Source organism: Haliotis cracherodii, unplaced genomic scaffold, assembly GCF_022045235.1.
Source record: "Haliotis cracherodii isolate W230 unplaced genomic scaffold, xgHalCrac1.p SCAF_5, whole genome shotgun sequence".
NCBI classification, from domain to species: domain Eukaryota; kingdom Metazoa; phylum Mollusca; class Gastropoda; order Lepetellida; family Haliotidae; genus Haliotis; species Haliotis cracherodii.
In genome coordinates, this window is record NW_027266308.1 from 44,562,327 (window position 1) to 44,578,558 (window position 16,232).

Consider the following 16,232-nt stretch of genomic DNA (forward strand, 5'->3'; position numbering starts at 1 on the left):
GTTAAATAATGTTAATGTTATATGTAATCTCATTAAAATCAGATCTTAGTTCTCGCTACCGCTAAACAAAGATCTGAGGACATCCCATTATGGGTCACGTCAGAATGACCTTTCATCTGATCAATCAGAGCGTTGCTTACCAGATCATGAAAGTGAGAGTCGGAATGTGATTCCTAATCATGCAACCTCGAAAACTTTAACAAGGGGTATTCCGAACGATAGTTACGGGCTTAACGACTGAATCCATACAATCTAGACCATCTGTTAGCCATTCCAGAATGTTCTTTTGTTCAGGTGTCAAATTTTTAATCGGGAATTTGTCAAAATATGTTTCGAAGCGTTGTCGTCAATTTGAAATTAGTGCCGTAAGCACGAGAAAGCTGCCTTCTGATTGGCTAATGTCGACTTCTTGTCAGTCATTCAATTGGTCGGTCAATTGTGAAAGGTCGTTCTGACATGACCCATAATGGGATGTCCTCAGATCTTTGTTTAATGGTAGCGAGAACTAAGATCTGATTTTAATGAGATTGTGTTATATAGTTTGTGATGGTCATAAATAGTCTTTGTGGTTCATGTTTTGTACACTCTTGTAGGAAACAATTGTAGACTGATTGACAACAATGGAACATTTTTAATGTCTTTTTGACAACAATTGCTTGTCCTTGGTTGGTCCTGGTTTGTTAAGTGTGTTCTTGCAATGCTTCTTGAAATATTCTGCATCAAGGACAAAGAGTTTCATTTTCAAGGGTTAAATTCTTTAAGTTGATTGGTCAGTTGCAGTCATCTTGTTTTGCGAGCAAACAGAAGCAATATGATGTTGTAATTTGTATCATTACCTTGTGGAACACAATTCAACATACTCCATTATTATGTGACTAACTGTTTGTGGCAGAACAATTGGTTCATTCCAGGACGTTTTTCCGCATCAACACTTACCTGCATTTTCATTTTCAACCCAAATCCAACTTTTTCCAACTTATAAACTGTCTAAATAAAGGGAATACCAGAAAGAATAAGAAACATTTGGATACCTTATAGTGAAACAATAGCATAGTTATAGTATAAAACGAAGTAGATGACAGCAGGCAAGAGAAAGACCATGTGCAGCATGTAGACAAGTGAAGTCAGTGACGTAAGATTAACCTGTAGGGCTGGGATGGGTAACTCAAGGACTCATGTCAGGTGGGTATTGAGTAGGACCCAGGTACACACAGTACTACCCAGACCCGTGGTAAGTCACGTGATATATTGTTTAATGACAAAAAAATATCTAGAACTCCATGGTTACACTAAAAGTCACTAATGTTCGCATTTCTTTCTGACTTTTATACATTTGAATAAAGATTAAACTTCAGTCAACTTCAGTGTATGCATGACCAGATCGTTTTATATGTGTACATGTAAATACATTTTTTCAGGGCTATGGTCAAACTATTCCTAACTTGACATTTTGTACCTACATGTATCTCTTGAGTCCTACAGGGGTTACCCAGGTAGGGTCGGGTAATAGGGGTGTGGGTACAGGTAGTAAATTTGGACTTGTCGGGGCCCTGCTGGCTCAGTGGTAACACACTGGGTTATAACACCAAACATGATATGTGAGGTTGCAGGTTTAATTCATGGAATTTTCAAATGAAAAAAAATAGTGATTTTTAACCAGTCAGAAATCAACATTAGATGCACATTTAGAGGCTGTTTTTACAATTCGACTGTAAAACCTGGGTCTTACAATTTAATATAAAACCTCTAAGCAGGTCTTACAAATCAAAACCTAAAAGCTCCCAAGCAGGTCTCACATGAAAGTAGTACCTCTCCCAAGGTTCCCATGATACAGCAAGATACCTACAATACCATAGGCAAAAGTGTCAGTAGGTTCATAACGTGATGTCAATTTTCAATACGATCCAATCTTGTTATGTGGCAATACAAGAGTGTCAATCTTGGGCGTTTTCAACCCTTTCACATGCCATCAGACATGATCGACAGTATATTCAAAAGTAAATTGATAGTGTATATTGTGTGCTAGGTGCAGATGGCGATATACCACTTGATGTTTTTACATCAATTTGCAGTCTAGTTAAACAATGCAATAAATAAAAACCCAAAATGTATCGATCTCTTGGAATTTCTTCTTATGCAATACTAAAATACCCACTCCAACCGCAGCATGTCATTTCTACCTCATTAAGTGTTGTATTCATTTATTCAAGATCAATAATATGTACATTTGGAGCCTGGAATGTTTATCAATCTCTGCTTTGATACATGTACATTTTGATGCATCAGGCTCAAAGCCTAATTTTTTATGTGCATAATACAATACTCAGCTTTGACACACATAAAAGTGAGTGAGTATGGTTTTACACCGCTTTTAGCAATATTCCAGCAATATCACGACGGGGGACACCAGAAATGGCCTTCACACACTGTACCCATGTTGGGAATCGAATCAGGGTCTTCTACGTGACGAGCGAAGGCTTTAACAACTAGGCTACCCATCCGCCCCTACACACACAAGACTATTAATGTTACTGGCGACTGCATCGAAAATGTATATATTTGTGTGAACAGAAAAAGTGGACTGTACCATTAATTTGAATTTATTTTTACATCTTTTTTTTTAAGAAATCTTAATGCACAATTGCAGTTTTTAAGATTTTAAGCTGTTTTATCTTCTATCTGGATATTGTTATACATGTACTCTGAATGGCAGCGACCTAAAATGTCTTATATAATTAAAATGTTCTCAATGATTCTCACGGTACATTCAGGTGACTGTTTACTTATTCATGTCAAATATTCACTATTCTTGTATAAATATAATATATTTCAATACAGGTACTGGTCGATGACAAATGGCCTGATATTCTTTTATATATTAGACATTTTGGTTTTTAACAAGAACTTTTCTAAACTTCAGCAAATTTGTGATATGTTATTCTAATACTGTAAATATTCTTATATTACATATATATTATCTAGAACATGCAAACACTAAAATATATATTAAAATTTGTTGATGTTTCTTCAACTGGTGTTTGATACAACAGGATGGGCAACTCCAAAAATTGACAGACTTTTGAACATTTTCTTGTGGCTTTACGGTAACATTATTGATGTGAACTTGAAATCTAATTCTAGTATCATACGTTCAACTAAAAGGGAAATAACAAGTGCTATAAATAAACATACAGCATGAGCTATAAATTAGTTCATATATACGATATAAGAATGATTTATTGTATTGAAAACTGATTGTTCAGTTAACTGACTTTACTCTTGTTATCCAATACGGCAGCATGTATGTTGACACATAAAACCCTGGTCAAGGGACCAGTCATTTATTACAATGGTGCGTGGGTCAGAGGTCTTTGAAAATACACTAATGTACTAATGTACAAAACATTATTACCCACTGTTAATGCTTGTCATCTTTTTCGATGACTCTCCCAATGTCTTTTTTAACCTGCGAAGATCCGGGGTAGAATAGGTCTTCAGCACCCCATGCTTGCAGGAAAAGGCGACTATGCTTGTCGTACGAGGTGACTAATGGGGTCGGGTGGTCAGGCTCGCTAACTTGGTTGATGCATGTCATCGATCCCAATCGTGTGGATAGATGCTCATGATGTCAATCACTGGATTGTCTGATCCACTCGATTATTTAGACCACCGGCATAGAGCTGGAATATTAAACAACAAACAAAAAACAAACCAATGTCTTTTTTTATGACCCTCCCCGAAGGTGTGTTAATATATTTTATGACCGTCTCCTAGCAGTAGATAGTCTAAGACTGTCAAATGTTTTGGTGAGCCTCCCCTGATTCTTCTCCAGCCCTCCAGTCCCTGTAATAAATGACTGGTCCCTAACCATGATACTTTATAATTGCTCATGTGTGAGAGAAGGATTATTAATACATGATGTTCGTGGTGATGATTATGATGTTTTGTTTGTTGTGCTATGCATTGTCAGCATAATTCCAGCAATTCTTGGCCTGTGAATGTGATAGTCCGACCACCTAACTTGACCCTTGAAATGACAACCTTATGATAAGCCTTGGACAAAGGCTGACACAGCATACAGTTGATACACCTACAATGCACATACTGCCAAAGGTTTTGAATCCAGTTATGTCTAATCTTGGCCCAGACAAACCAGGGATTGACTGATTACGTAATGATTCATACTACTTTAGCATAGGGTACTGTACTTTAGCATAGGGTACTGTACATTAGCATGGGGTACTGTACTTTAGCATAGGGTACTGTACTTAAGCATGGAGTACTGTACTTTAGCATGGGGTACTGTACTTTAGCATAGGGTACTGTACTTAAGCATGGGGTACTGTACTTTAGCATGGGGTACTGTACTTAAGCATGGGGTACTGTACTTTAGCATGGGGTACTGTAATTAAGCATGGGGTACTGTACTTTAGCATGGGGTACTATACTTAAGCATGGGGTACTGTACTTTAGCATAGGGTACTGTACTTAAGCATGGAGTACTGTACTTTAGCATGGGGTACTGTACATTAGCATGGGGTACTGCACTAAAGCATGGGGTACTGTACTTTAGCATAGGGTACTGTACTTTAGCATGGGGTACTCCCCGAATCCCCTCAGGACTGTTGTTTCCCAGCATAATACTCTATTATAAAAACAATGAAAGACCAAATAGGGTGATTTGGTAACCCAATAATGAGGCTTTTAATACTGGTTGATTGTTGATACTATCTTGTGTCCATGAAGAACATGTTTACTGACAACTGCCTCAATGCTCTTTTCAGTTTCTCCCTGTGATACCAACATATTACATTTCCAAATTACCTCTGTTGACTCACAATGTCATCATCTCAAGAATTTCATGCATCTTGATATTTCATACATTTTGAAAAGGGGTTGAATTTTATTTGAATTCCCCCATCTTAGAATGAATTGTTTACACTTTCAGGTGAAGGTTATAATTTTAACATTGTCCATATAATTTGTTTAACTTTGTATTTGCTTCCATATATTGATTGCAATTGTTAGTTTACATACATACAATTTACAAGAACTTAACAGTGTGATGTACCAGGCTTTGTGTCCTGATCCTCTTCTTAAGGGGGGCCTGTGTTCGACAAATTGGCTGTCCAAGGATTTTTAAATCAGGTCAAATAACATGTCAATCATCTGCTCCCCTACGTTTTGTGATCAAAACGAACCAAGTAACACATGACTTCCCTCCTTACGCAGAGCCTATATCTCAATTTCATACACCCTACTGCAAGACAAACGAAATCAGTGTAAACACAGATCTTGGAACAGTATGTATTAAGCATGCAATGTAAGAATCAATTTCCATTTGAACATGGGATTTAAGGAGTGTTTCATGTTGTATATGAAATTCATGCTATGTGTAATTGTCAGTGCGCCAGGTCAACTGACCCACGAGCAAACTATCACTCCCGCTGTTTCATCATCTGAACACATACGACTCAAAAGAAGTTAAAGAACACCAAATTCTTTCATATTACAATATTTAGTCTGTCAAGGGATTCTTTCCTATTATTATAGTTAATTTGTCAAGGCATTTTATTTCCAGTTATTATAGTTAACTTGTCATGGCTTTTTTTTTCTTTCAATTATTATAGTTAATATGTCATGGCATTCTTTCATATTACTACAGCTATCGGTCATACCATGTCAACTATAGTAATGCATGTATGAAAGAATCCGGTGTTCTCTAACTTCTTTTGATTAGTATATGACCGGTATGCAGATCCACGGTTTCAGTTATAAGGTCATTATTTTTCCTATGTTTGTTGAGCAGTAATTACACAAGGCCCTGTTTATGATGTACAGACCTACCCTTGTATCTGTAATTCTTGTCTTCCTTTGGACAAGCAGGGGAGCACCTGTTCCAGGGTGTCACTTAATCATCTTGCTTACTGCTCAATGATTCTGATGGTGATGATGTATGCTAGGTTGTGTACAAATCCCTGACTGAGGTGTTTATTCTAACATTTCCTTCTACACTCACCATTTGAAATATGTTGTACCGTATTCGACGTAATAAGCGCCCAGGGCGCTCTCGAAATTAGAAATAGGTGGCTCTTATTAGAATATTATTTTGGTGAAAAAAAACAGAGTTGAAAGATAAATTTTGTGGTTTATGCTGACAGCCTGAAGTGTTTATGTACAACAGATATATTTTTCCAGAATTTAAATGCCCATAATTAAGGGGGCATATAACACATGAGTGCGTATTATACACGAATAAATAAGTCTTTTGTGCATTGATCAATCGGAAGGGGTGCTAATTGGGATTGTTCACTAGCCAATATATTAGCAAATATCGCCGTGGGTGCTTAGTAGAGGGGGGCGCTTATTACGTCGAATACGGTACTTATATCGGGCAGATGAATCTGAAAACTGATGTAGATTGACTGAAATTGTTTGTTTTGTAGATCATGTGTTGTAGATCATATTTTTGTTGTTGTGATGTGTATTTACATGATGTTACCTACATATAGCAGGTCCTTATATGCAAGAGTTGTGTAGACATGAACACTATGATACTCAGGTCTTTAGCAGACATATGATCACATTCTAGTGAAAAAAAGAAATGCATTGTTATTTACAACCCAAATTGAACATTTTGTCCATGAGGGTGTGAATTCAGCATCATTGGTGATGTGCCAGTGCCTTACAAGACAGCAGTGTTGTTTTCTGGCAGCATATATATAACAAGATTTCATTTTTAAGATCAGACATGTTGATGGGATTTTTACAGAATTATCACTTTTGTGAATTGTTTGTTATGGGTGAATGTGTACAAGTTATTCTGCCCATGCACATGTCAGACTGTAGTGTGTAGTGAGGACATGGAATAAATATTTCATAATCAGAAATACTGCTTTGTTTTCATTGTAAATTGGTTTAACATAGTTGAGGCTTATGTAAAAAAGTTACGCTGCTTTTAGCAATTTTCCAGCAATATCAGGGCGGGGAACACCACAAATTGGCTTCACACATTGCACCCATGTGGAGAATCGAACCCGGGTCTTGGGCGTGACAAGCGAAACGCTTTAACCTTATTCACTTGAGTGTCACAAGTTCCAGCACTATGACCACATCAAGTGTATGTTATCAGAAAATGTAACTGTGGTTAAATAAAATCGCATTCTTTAAAAATAATGAAGTACTCTGACAATATGGTGATATTACAATGGTGTTTTTATTTTCATTTTATTTTTATTTATGAGTGAATGGGGTTTTGCAGCATGTTCAGCAATAGCACCATGGTTACAGCAATAACACCACGGTCACAGCTGTATTTGATCACAGCCCTCTGTCTGTCGTCTCTCTATACCAGACAACCCAAACAGACAGTGAATAGTTCATCAAGGTAAAATTAATACCCATATATATGTTGTGAATATAGATGTACCTACAGTACACTATTCATTTTCATGCAGTCAGTCTATAAAAGCATCCCATGTAATTCTAACAGAAACAGTTTTTTTATCAAATGGTATTTTGTTTGTGCTTGCCTGAATATACATTTTGCCACTATTAATGCTCTAGTCATTAAAAATAAAAAAGTAATGAGATTGTCCCTTGTTTGCAATACTCAAGGCATTCATCTTCCAGGCAGTGAAACCTGCATCCCTTCTTTAGCACTGTATCTCTATCTATATATCCTGAATGGACCTGAGTGTCAGCTTCTGCCCAGAGTCCAGTGTAGAACAATTCGCAGTAATCTGCAAGAAGGAACAAGTCTTGTTTTTCATCCCTTTAAGCAATATTCCAGAAAGAACACATCAGGGTTTCACATATTGTACCAACTTCAAAGCGGGATCTTCATCATGCAAGCAAATGATTTCATCACAAGGCTACCCTACCTCTTGTCTCCTTCAAAAAAGATTTCAGTGGGTATAGCATACATTTCAGCCAAAATGTAATGCACTCATTACAGTCTCATTTAAACCCCATCTTTTACTCCAACACCATCAGGATCTGAGGATATCTCTATAGAAGGTCACGACAGACAGGACAGAACTTTGTGTGCCCATAAACTGACTAGTGGGGGCTTCACCAGTAGATAGGTGAGGTGAGGTGAAATTGGGTTTAACGTCGCGTCCAAGATTATTGCACTTATATAGCGACGTGCATGCACGTGTGTGTGTGTGTGGCTGCTTGTCCGGACTGATGCCGACTTATAGTGCTAGCCCACTGAGATACCATGCCGCAGTTTAACATGAATACCCCACTCGGACACAGTATACTGACTCCGAGCCGACCAGTCCTTGTTTTAGCCCCTTAATGCCGAGCGCCAGACAGGGTAACAACAAGTACAATCTTTTAACGTCTTTTTGTATGACGCGGCCCGGGATCGAACCCTGGACCTTCCGCTCTCCGGGCGGACGCTCTACCACTAGACCACGGAGGCGGTCAGTAGATAGGTAGCTATTGGAAGCAATAGTGATTGTTACTAGTTTCGCGCGACTTGCGCTCATCAGACTGATTGCTCAGGGGCGTGTGCGTCCTTAAATACCTAAATGGACCGGTGAGGTCGTTAATTCCGTGATGTGTAAGCCTGTCATTGGTTATTTGACGGATAAGCCGTGTGTTATTCTGGTGACACGCCGGTAGTGGGTCGCCGGTGGTGTGGCGTAATGTATAGTCGCTGGTTTTGGCGACTTACTGGTGCCGCCAGGAATGGGTGGTCGCCGGTGGTTGTGTATGGCTTTGTGACTGTTTGATGCATTTATGGACCGGTGGGTTGCCGGTTTGAATATGCTAGTCATGCCAAATTATTGTTTTGGTCGTCGGTGTTATTACCGGATGTATAAAGGTGGCCTGGGTGGGTCACCGGTGGCGGTAGTTAGTGGTCGCCAGTGTTATTACCGCATGTATAAAGGTGGCCTGGGTGGGTCACCGGTGGCGGTAGTTAGTGGTCGCCAGTGTTATTACCAGATGTATAAAGGTGGCCTGGGTGGGTCGCCGGTGGCGGTAGTTAGTGGTCGCCAGTGTTATTACCGGATGTATAAAGGTGGCCTGGGTGGGTCGCTGGTGGCGGTAGTTAGTGGTCGCCGGTGTTATTACCGGATGTATAAAGGTGGCCTGGGTGGGTCACCGGTGGCGGTAGTTAGTGGTCGCCAGTGTTATTACCGGATGTATAAAGGTGGCCTGGGTGGGTCGCTGGTGGCGGTAGTTAGTGGTCGCCGGTGTTATTACCGGATGTATAAAGGTGGCCTGGGTGGGTCGCCGGTGGCGGTAGTTAGTGGTTGCCGGTGTTATCACCGGATGTATAAAGGTGGCCTGGGTGGGTCGCCGGTGTTATTACCGGATGTATAAAGGTGGCCTGGGTGGGTCGCCAGTGGCGGTAGTGAGCGGTCGCCGGTTTGTTAAAAGTGGCCGGCGGTTCGCCGGTTTTATCAGACACCTATTTGGTTGTAAGGATCGTTAGTAGAACACTGATTTGTTCTAAATGACACAGTCATTTTTACAAAGCTATTTTAGGCAAAGATGCGAAATTGTATCCTATGATGAACATAAAGTGATTATAGTTGTTCAACATTGTATGTTCTGTATGTGTCATACTGAACATAAGGAAAACCAGAGAGTGGAATAAAAGGTGAAATAAACACGTGTTGTGTTTTTATTATATGACAAAATAGAATAAAATTGTACATATAATGTGTCCAGTGTTTGGTGAAAAGGACGGCTGGTGGGGCACTCTGGGTAAATCTCAAGCGGGGTGCTGAGTGTGCCAGTCACTGGATGCCACAAGGTCAGTAGCATGCTGGTTTGTAGTATGTCCGTGTGGGTAGCTCCGGGTCTAAATGAAGAAATCATGGGTTCTAGGAGCAATCAGATGTGAGCTTTCTGAAAGGATTTGGTTTCATTTATACACCATCTTGATTCAGAAATTAGCAAAACAAACCCCACAGAATGCAAACAATCCTTTGAAGGTAATCCTTTTAGAGTTAAAGATGCCATGGCGCTGAGATACGACAGGGTTAAAGATGCCATGGCGACAGGGTGAATAAAATATCAACAATGATATGTAATGGTGCAACATTTACCATTTACACTCGGAACAAGTTGATTTACTCCGTCTTCGAGATACAGAAATCAGAAATTGGGTATGCAGGTACAAATGCTTACTTCACTCTTATCAAACATTAAGAATCCTCAATGCTGATTGGATGATTAGAAAGTTCACCTGACATGACCTATGGAGTTGTCCTCAGATCTTCACCAAGAGATATATTTTATCAGAGTTAAAGATCTGATTTTAATGAGGCTGGAACTTAATGACATCCTTGGAATATTTACACAGGAACACAGTCTGAACATAATATCTTGGGATATCAAGTTTTCTGTTTCTTCTCTGCTGGCTCTTCTCCATCTTTTTCTTCATCATCATCATCATCATCATCGTCGTCATCATCATCACTTTCCTTATTGTCTGAAATAAAAGACACAACTATTTCACCAGACCTTTGTAGGAATACTATTTCAACTATGCCCACATCAAATAAATATCTTTACAGATTCTATAGGTCAAAGATGAAAGCTGACGCATATAGATCTATAGCTTTTACCAGCACTTGTCAACATGCAGACAACATGTTAAAGGGATTCAGATATGAAAGGGCACACTGGACATGCTGAAATTGTCATCAGATGTGTTCATATGACAGTCCAGAAGTTTTTCTTCTTTAACTGTGTTTCTGTCAGTTTTTTTACCAAAACTATGGCTAAAATATACGAAAATTTAATTCTTCCAAACTTCAAGAGAAAATCTAGCCAGAGCAAGTCTGTGACCAAGGATAACATGTGTATAGTCTTTACCTACCTCTCCATGGAAAGTCAGATTGAGTCAAAAATATACTCATACTTTCAGAAAATTCTTTCTGAAAACCTGACCAAATCTGCCTTTTTGAGACCAGTTGGTGGCATTTCAGCCTTTCCCTTAATTTGGTGTGGTTAATGTCTGAGTAAGTTAGGGAGTGAGTTTGGCCGCTGTGAACAGTATTCTAGTTATATCACTACGTGTCAGCTTTTTGTGGGAGGAACAAGAACAAAGTGCATGAACATATCTGATGACTTTCATGTTTCAGAGATTTTCCTCACTAATGCATATTTGGTTTGCTTAAATACAAAACTGATTGTGATAATTAACAAAATACAGACGTGTGTATCATTGTGTGAAAAGTAAGTGCAGTCCAGGGGTCCTTGAGTTTTGGTCCAATAGCATTTGAATCAAGGGACACTCCTAAATTCCTAAATTCTTAACTTTTAACATTAGGGTTCTGACAAGACCCCTTAACTTTCATTCTTAAACTCGAACACTGTATATAAAAAAACAACAGGCTGAGCAAAACTGTTGGCAGACATGTCATAATAACATGATAACATTAGACTCAACACTGCATGCCGGGAGCATCCCATTAACATTTATTAACACAAAGTAATGGTTTTGGTTGCTTATCTATGACCTGGTTTATAAACAGTAGTTGAACCCTATAATGATTGTAAGTAATAGCAACAGAAACACTTTTAACTAGTTAGGTTGGATATCAAATATTGAATGAAAGGTAGTCATCGATCACTGATTCCATGTGCTACTTAGTTGGTGTGTTCTTATGTTATATGAATAAACAACTAACATAAATCCTTGCATAGAGTGTTTATATTAAAACAAACTGCTGTGATATTCTGGTCAAGGGCTGTCAATTAATATACCAGTATGACAGGCAAGAAATCTGCATGAATTCATAACAAAATCTGAAGTAATAGCAGTAAGCAGAATAAAACGTGTCACTTTTCGCTATGGACCTTTGGATATGACTTGATAACGAGCACGATCAATGAAAATTATGATAGAAAAAGAATGAAATTTCAAATACAACCTTTTGTAACTTCACCATTGTGATTTGGACTTACAATCACGTGCACAAGTGCGTTTGTGGTCAATCATATAAATGGGTGAGGTAGGATCGGAAAGGGTCACACTGCCAACCCAAAGGGGTGTTTAACCGGAAAGGGAATCCAAGGGCTTAGGGTAGTGCTGGGCAATACTGCCGCTTCTGGTTATGTATGTAAATATATATAAACGAAACGAAATAATTTACCTGTTGACTTTGTAGATGTTTGACCATTTGCTGCCTTACTTAAAAAGTCCTTTTCTTGTTCAACTATTTCTGTCAGGTATGAGTTAGTTTCTGTTTGTAAAGATGAGAGTGATTGTTGTAAAGTTTTGATATCAACGGGTGGATCTCCTTGTCCAGCTGGTTTTGTAAACAGTTTCTTGCTTCCATCCCGAAGTAGAACTGACAATTCAACAGAAGCCGCCATCTTGTATCAGCTGTATACAGCAGGGTTGTCTTTCCTTGGGAACACTCTATGGGCACCTGTTATTTTTTAGTTTAGGTGTATGTAGTAAATATTAAGTGTTGATAATTCACAGCCATATAATCTGTATACAATATATATTGTATTTAACATATATTAATAATGACTTAAGCTTAGGCATTCTACGAAATCTGAAATTTGGATTATATGATCAATAATAATTACTCCCTTTCACTTCCGGATAAGAGAGATAACTCTGTCTTTTCTTTGAGGAAGAAACGGCCTCGATCAAGAGTTGAGAGCCAAACTTTGAGAAAAGTCAGAGTATTTACTCTGTAAGAAAACCAACTTACAAACACTAAATTCGGTTTGATTTCACTCTAAAATAATTGTTCACGTTATGCTTTGCTGTTGTGTGTTTCCTGGTGCTATCTGATTCGTAGAGATTCATTTGCTTTTCAATATGTTGTAGATGGTGGATATGTAAAACTTCAGCATGTAAGAATTCCTTACTTACCAGGAAAGAATGTCAACATCCTGTGTGGAGAAGGAAATACAAACTGTTGCTCACTGGTTCCAGTGCTGGAGTCCAATGCAGAAGGAAGACTTTTACAAGGATTTGGTAGAGAAGGCAGCCCCACCCCAAGTAGATGCATTGTTTGATGCTATGAAAACCCTGAATGTCCAAGATAGACCCCCAAGTATATTCCAGTGCCAACTGAAACTCTTCACTCAATGGTTTGGTGGATGGACACAACAAGATCGCAACAGTTTTGTCATAAAACTGGCAGAGGTGGATGCATTATTTGTCCAAAGATTTAATGAAGAGGTTGCATCTTTACAGGGATCATCTTAACCATTGTATTCCATGTGTACATGTATCATTGGATGAACATTAACTCATTTGCATACATGTGTGAAATGTGCTGAATGAAATTGAATATTAAGTTTAGATTTTCATCCTCAAACTGAATGTGTGAATGCCATCATTTACTGTCAGAGTGAATGTATGTTTACTTATCATCATTTGCATCATACTGAATTTATGAAGTGTAGTGCGAGATCATAAATCTGATAATGTCTAGTATCTGGATGCAGCGAGAGATTCAGTGGACTGTCCACTGGTTCAAGAAATGGACAGTGTTGCAAAGAGAAGAATTTCTCAAGGAACTGGTGGACAAATCTTTGCCTCAGCTTCCACAAGCACTGGACATAGCAATGAGACGATTGAACATGGAAGAAGATCCTGATGTATTTCATTGTCAGTTGCGTCTCTTCTCCGAGTGGTTCGAAGGATGGTCTGACATTGAGAAGAATGGTCTTGTTGAGAAACTAAAACTGGTAGATCCATCATTTGTAGAAAGACTAAGCAGTATTTTGTCTTCCATTGCATGCTGTCGTTGATGATCTGCAGTATTCTTCATTTGACATCATGATGATGATGGAATTCACTATCATTATCAGGTGAATTTATGCAATGCCTAAGTGCAAGTCGTTAATAGCAGTTTGATTGTTTTTACTTTGATGAATAAAACTATAAGCACAAAAAATAGATGAATCTTTGGATCATCATAAGTCAGAATGTTTGTACATGGTTATAGATAAGGCACCAAAAATGGTAACTAATAAAACTTTGTTGTGTCATGGATTGTACAAAATAGGCTCAGTATGCAGCATCATACTTTTCCCCAACTTGTATGGTTGTATCCTTTCAAGCAAGAATAGTGTTATCATGCAGGGTTTAACCCTCACTAGGGTACAGGGACTCCAATCATTAATTTCAAGGGTCCTGACAGGAAATATGAGGCTTCTGTAAAGTAATGAAATGGTGTATTGAACTGTACTGTACTGTACTGTAAGATTTGATAATTATTTTTATTGCAGGGCTTTATATTTCTTGTAAAGTAATGAAATGGTGTATTGAACTGTACTGTCCTGTAAGATTTGATAATTATGTTATTGCCGGGCTTTATATTTCTTGTCAAGAATTTGGTACAATGATTATTATAATGGGTCCCAAGCGATGCACCATATTTTTCTCTGTGTCCATTTTATACATTTGTGAGTAGTGGGTGCACATTTGTGTGTGGTCATGCATATGAAGTTATTGTTGGGGTTGACCACCTGATGAGGAATTGATAAAAATATGACTTAATTTGAATGTCTGCTGATGTGCCTACTGACAATAAATGAAATGTATGAATTTACTTAGGCTGTTAACATTTCCATGACTGCTAAATCCATTGTTTTCAAAAACAAAAGTAAGGAAGACATTTACGTTCTTTACATCCAGCAAGTGTTTTGGTTTGAATATTTATGATGTAACAAAGGTCATATTAAAATTACTTTTACTGCTTACCATGTTATGTCATGAAAAGTTCAAGATTATAATTGGGTTTATGAGTTAATCAAAATCAAAGGGTTCACTTTGATTTTCATATACCATATTTGCCATATTTTGTGCCCTGAGCACTTTACAAATTTACTAAGAGGGGTGGGCACTCATACAAATCATAAACGAGTTGAATTTGTTTTCCGAGATGGAGTGGTAGTGAAACTAAAACTTTTCAATAATGGTTACTAACTAGGAAATTATATACCCATTCTGTGCTGCTACTTTCTGTAAAACAATCTGTAATATACACACAGAAATGTGGAATGTCTTACCATGGGGCACTTATACAGATTACTTACAGGTTGGTCTGGGGTCGCTTATTGGAGCAGGGCACTTTAATACAGCAACTACGGTAGGGCAAATCAGTTCCTACCATTTGGTGTTGTCAGGACTGATTCCATGTCAAGACGCTGATAGGGCCTAATAATTTCACATTGGTCTACTGCCTGCACAACACATTTGCCCAACATTATGGACCAGTATCCTTTCATTGTTCACAGTGAATTGTTTGGCTAATGAACCTGTTATATCAGACATTTATTTTATCATAATGTCTTTGTGATAAGTTGACCTTGGCCATACTAAAATTAACAAGGTTAATTATTATAGCATGTTCAAACAGTGGACTCATCATGAGATGTCTGTGTGGCTGCAGATCTCACAAGTTTCACACTGGAGACAATAAGGAAGCTAAGGCTAAAACAAATAAAAGTCTTGGTTCTCAGGCACTGCCCACATCATCATAAAGACTGCCTCATGTTTTGTTTTTATTTCCATTTAAAATAAAAAAAATTAAAAAATCCTAATACTTAGCAACAATGCAGTATCAATATAGCATGCAGTTACTTCCTTCTACATGCCCGCTGCTTTACTGTGTATGTTATGGTCATGGTGGCAATAGGAGTTTGTGGTTCTTTATGCAGACAGGCTCAGTTTGATGGTACACAACTGTTTATTTGATTACATACTAGTTTGAACAAGCCAAAATAAAAAACAGCCACCACCTGCCAACACTATATTTTCAAAGTTATTGCCTGAGAACCAATTCTTTTATTTCTTAAGCCTAAGGAAGCCAAATACAATCAGTATTCAATGAGATATGATTTCCTATAGTAAAAACTTCAAGGAGGTTATTATCTAAGGATAACAGAATAAGACTTTACATTACTTTGTATATAGTGAATAGAATGGATTGTCTTTGAGCAAGTGAGTATCTCAATTCAGCCAAAGCTTCAAGAGGTACAAGCTCTGCTCTACTCTTGTATAATCTCATATTCTTTAATAGTCTGGGAAATAGATATTGGAATCATATTGGTCGTCTAATTTTTGTAGCTCATACTCAAAATTGTGTTGTATATTATTTGTGTCATGTATATTGAATGAATAAATGTCATTGTTTTCAAGACACTGATACAAGACACTTTTTTTTTTCCATATCAAGTTACAACAAACAGGATGTTTGGAAGTTGAAATGTAGTTATTCCTGTATTGT

The 16,232-nt window shown here is 38.0% G+C and overlaps 3 protein-coding genes across 5 annotated transcripts; 2 read left to right on the plus strand and 1 right to left on the minus strand.

The window, feature by feature from the left end:
- Positions 1-9,676: 9,676 nt before the first annotated feature.
- Positions 9,677-12,356, minus strand: LOC139443386 (uncharacterized). 3 transcript variants are annotated; one of them, XR_011651726.1, is made up of 3 exons: positions 12,126-12,356; positions 10,211-10,456; positions 9,677-9,823 (listed from the first exon to the last, which is right to left on the minus strand). XR_011651726.1 is itself a non-coding variant. In XM_071224375.1 (2 exons), the coding sequence occupies exons 1-2, from the start codon at positions 12,346-12,348 to the stop codon at positions 10,359-10,361; spliced, it is 321 nt and encodes a 106-aa protein (XP_071080476.1). In that variant the 5' UTR covers positions 12,349-12,356; the 3' UTR covers positions 10,026-10,358. The 3 variants fall into 3 exon arrangements, 1 of the variants encoding a protein (XP_071080476.1); XR_011651725.1 differs by having other exon boundaries at positions 10,153-10,456; XM_071224375.1 differs by lacking the exon at positions 9,677-9,823 and having other exon boundaries at positions 10,026-10,456.
- A 515-nt stretch (positions 12,357-12,871) lies between these two features.
- On the plus strand, positions 12,872-13,201 carry LOC139443702 (uncharacterized protein C14orf119-like). The gene has a single exon (XM_071224638.1). The coding sequence runs from the start codon at positions 12,872-12,874 to the stop codon at positions 13,199-13,201; it is 330 nt and encodes a 109-aa protein (XP_071080739.1).
- A 221-nt stretch (positions 13,202-13,422) lies between these two features.
- LOC139443703 (uncharacterized protein C14orf119-like) lies at positions 13,423-13,749 on the plus strand. The gene has a single exon (XM_071224639.1). It carries the CDS (start codon positions 13,423-13,425, stop codon positions 13,747-13,749), a length of 327 nt encoding a protein of 108 aa, XP_071080740.1.
- The last annotated feature ends 2,483 nt before the right edge of the window (positions 13,750-16,232 follow it).